Consider the following 2,564-nt stretch of genomic DNA (forward strand, 5'->3'; position numbering starts at 1 on the left):
TTTATTGCTATGGATAATATGGGGACTGGATCGGAGTACCGCGAAAATATTATCAACCCGGGTCCAAAAGCTTCAGGTGTGCATGTGTTAATGAAGATAAACTTAATAACAAAAATTTACAGGAATACGATGGCTGTGATTCATCTTCTAACAGTTGCAAAGTGAAACATGATAAATAGAAAAATACTTATTTATGTATAAAATGTTTTTTTTTCTTTAAATAAAACGTTCTTATTGTACAAAAATTAATTACATTACTTACATTAAATAAATTAACCGGAACAAATAACAACACGATAAATACTATAACTTTTGCATACAATAACTAAAAATAAGTAAGTATTATATACCTAAGTATCAACATGTTACAGGATAAAAAACAATTTAAGTATTTTCTATTCGATATCCGTACACTTCATTTAATATAAGTAATTGAATTTTGTTTCTAATATACAATTTACGTTCTCGAGACAACGATCGAAGATCGGGTAACAATGATTTAAAAAATAAAAGATCATCGTCATCGTTTGTTTCGGAGGGTTTTGTTATCGTAGCCTCTTTAGTAGACCTTTTTGGTTGATTTTCATCTTCTAACGTGACTATTTCCGGTAGAATAATGTCGGCTCCCTCTTCTTCGTTTTCTTCCTTTATTCTTACGTTACCTAAACCATCAGCAAATCCCTTACTTGTACCATTCCCTTCCATGGACTTTGTCTTTTTACCATTATCTTCCGATTTGACCATCTCGGTGTAAAATGTGTTCGATACTTCAGTCTCATTTTTAACTTGAACAACAACTATTGCAAATAAATAAATTTTATTAAAGCGTGTTTAATATTCGTACTAGAATTAAAATTTGTTTTTTACCCCTTTCAATATTATCCAAATTGTGATCGTCGTTATGTTTTTCGGAAGAACCCGAAATTACTACATCTTCGTTCCTATTTTCAAAATCTTCTAATCCAATAGTTTCATTTTTATCTTCAGTATTTACCAATGTACCTACATATCAATTTTTAGAAATTTATTCGCACATGTTAAACATGGCGTTAAAGGATAATAATGGATGCTAAAGGAAAGAAGCAATGAGGTAACTATTTTGTTTTATAATCATCTCAAATACAAAATGCATTTAAATCTTTACCGCTCTTTTTGGGTGGAATTATATTATGACGAACTCGAAAACGTTGAATCCAAGACGAAGAACAATTAAAATTAGTTTTCCCCAAACTTCGGGCGATTTCGTTAGCTTTTTCTTGAAGAACTGGGCCATTCAAAATCGTTGCATCTGCCCTTTGGCTTTTAAACCATTCTAATAAAGCGTCTTCAATGGGTTTATAATCAGACGATCGCGCGCGTTTCATATTCAAATAATTGTTCTGATAAAAATTTCTTATTTTATCCCTATTTTTCCAAATCGACGAAATTGTGGAACGAGAAATGCCATATTCTTTTGCTAAACTTGTATTCGACTCTCCGTTCTCCAATCTCCATACTATGTGCGCTTTTTCTTCGATGTTAAATACTTTTCTCTTCTGTTGGGCCATTTTGAATTACGCGCGAATGTGGATCACTTCGTTATAACACCGCGACCTCTGCCTAAACCACAACGTTCATAGCCTAAACGGACTTTTAATTAAGAAGAAAATTAAAGAATAAAAACAAACGATGAAAGTAACAAAACGCAAAGCCGGCTCTAAAGTGCGGAACAGACGAAACAAAAGGCAACATCCACATGTATTTAATTGTAGCGAATGAGAAAATTACTTTTATTGAGTCGCAATAACCGATACGCACCAAACGAACGCTACAGTAAAACTGCAGCTGCACGCTTTAAGCGGTGTCGTTGTAGACGGTATTAAGATGGGCGTGTACGCTACACAAACATGGCGGTCGAGCGTGCGCATAAATATATTTTTTTACTTGTGTGATAACAATAAATAAAAACACATTTAAATGTTTCGGAAATAGAATTTACTGGAAATTTAAAAGTGTTTTTATTATTCATTGTCATTAAATCTTTACACAATGTTTCATAAAGTACCGACCAACAGCTTTGTAAGTATTTTTACCTCCTCATTGCTTCTGTTTTATTTAAATAAAATTAATGTAGTGAACAATTTAAAGGCGTGTTTACCTTGTTCACTATCGTGTCTGATACTGTGCCGCTTTTTAAATCTGTCAATCCAACTGTAACTTAAATAAAAACAGTCCGATCCTCTCAATTTAACACCAATTTCTTCTGCTTTGGTACGTAAGAACCTACTAGTCACTATAATACCTTTAGCTTTCTGTTCCACATACCATTTATATAAAGCTTCATCAACATCGTCGTAAACGGGCTTTCTATTTTTTTTAGAATTGATATTTTTTCTTTTAATAGCTTTAAAAAGGATTTTTCGATTTTTCCAAAGTGAAGATACTGTCGATGACGGCATATTTCTCTCGCGACATATTTGACTTTGTTTTTTACCCTTTTCAATTTCTCTTATAACTTTTAATTTTTCTTCGAAAGTAAACGTTTGCCGCCGTTTTTTATTAATTATAAAATCCATAATAATTTT

At 32.2% G+C, this 2,564-nt stretch overlaps 1 protein-coding gene across 2 annotated transcripts; it reads right to left on the bottom strand.

Moving 5' to 3' along the window:
• Positions 1-27: 27 nt before the first annotated feature.
• LOC108744392 lies at positions 28-2,557 on the bottom strand. 2 transcript variants are annotated; one of them, XM_018480130.2, is made up of 3 exons: positions 2,138-2,557; positions 868-1,002; positions 28-797 (listed from the first exon to the last, which is right to left on the bottom strand). In XM_018480130.2, the coding sequence occupies exons 1-3, from the start codon at positions 2,553-2,555 to the stop codon at positions 385-387; spliced, it is 966 nt and encodes a 321-aa protein (XP_018335632.2). In that variant the 5' UTR covers positions 2,556-2,557; the 3' UTR covers positions 28-384. The 2 variants fall into 2 exon arrangements, with proteins under 2 accessions (XP_018335632.2, XP_018335631.1); XM_018480129.2 differs by lacking the exon at positions 2,138-2,557 and adding an exon at positions 1,145-2,115.
• Positions 2,558-2,564: the final 7 nt, after the last annotated feature.

This window comes from Agrilus planipennis, unplaced genomic scaffold (assembly GCF_000699045.2).
Source record: "Agrilus planipennis isolate EAB-ADULT unplaced genomic scaffold, Apla_2.0 scaffold17, whole genome shotgun sequence".
Taxonomy (NCBI): Eukaryota; Metazoa; Arthropoda; class Insecta; order Coleoptera; family Buprestidae; genus Agrilus; species Agrilus planipennis.

Excerpts from the sequence above, each read along its gene's own strand:
- LOC108744392 (XM_018480130.2), bottom strand. The coding sequence starts at position 2,555 with ATGGATTTTATAATTAATAAAAAACGGCGGCAAACGTTTACTTTCGAA. Across the intron at positions 1,003-2,137 it reads CAGACACGATAGTGAACAAG|GTACATTGGTAAATACTGAA; the intron begins GTAAACACGCCT and ends ATTGATATGTAG. Across the intron at positions 798-867 it reads TTTGGATAATATTGAAAGGG|TTGTTGTTCAAGTTAAAAAT; the intron begins GTAAAAAACAAA and ends TATTTGCAATAG.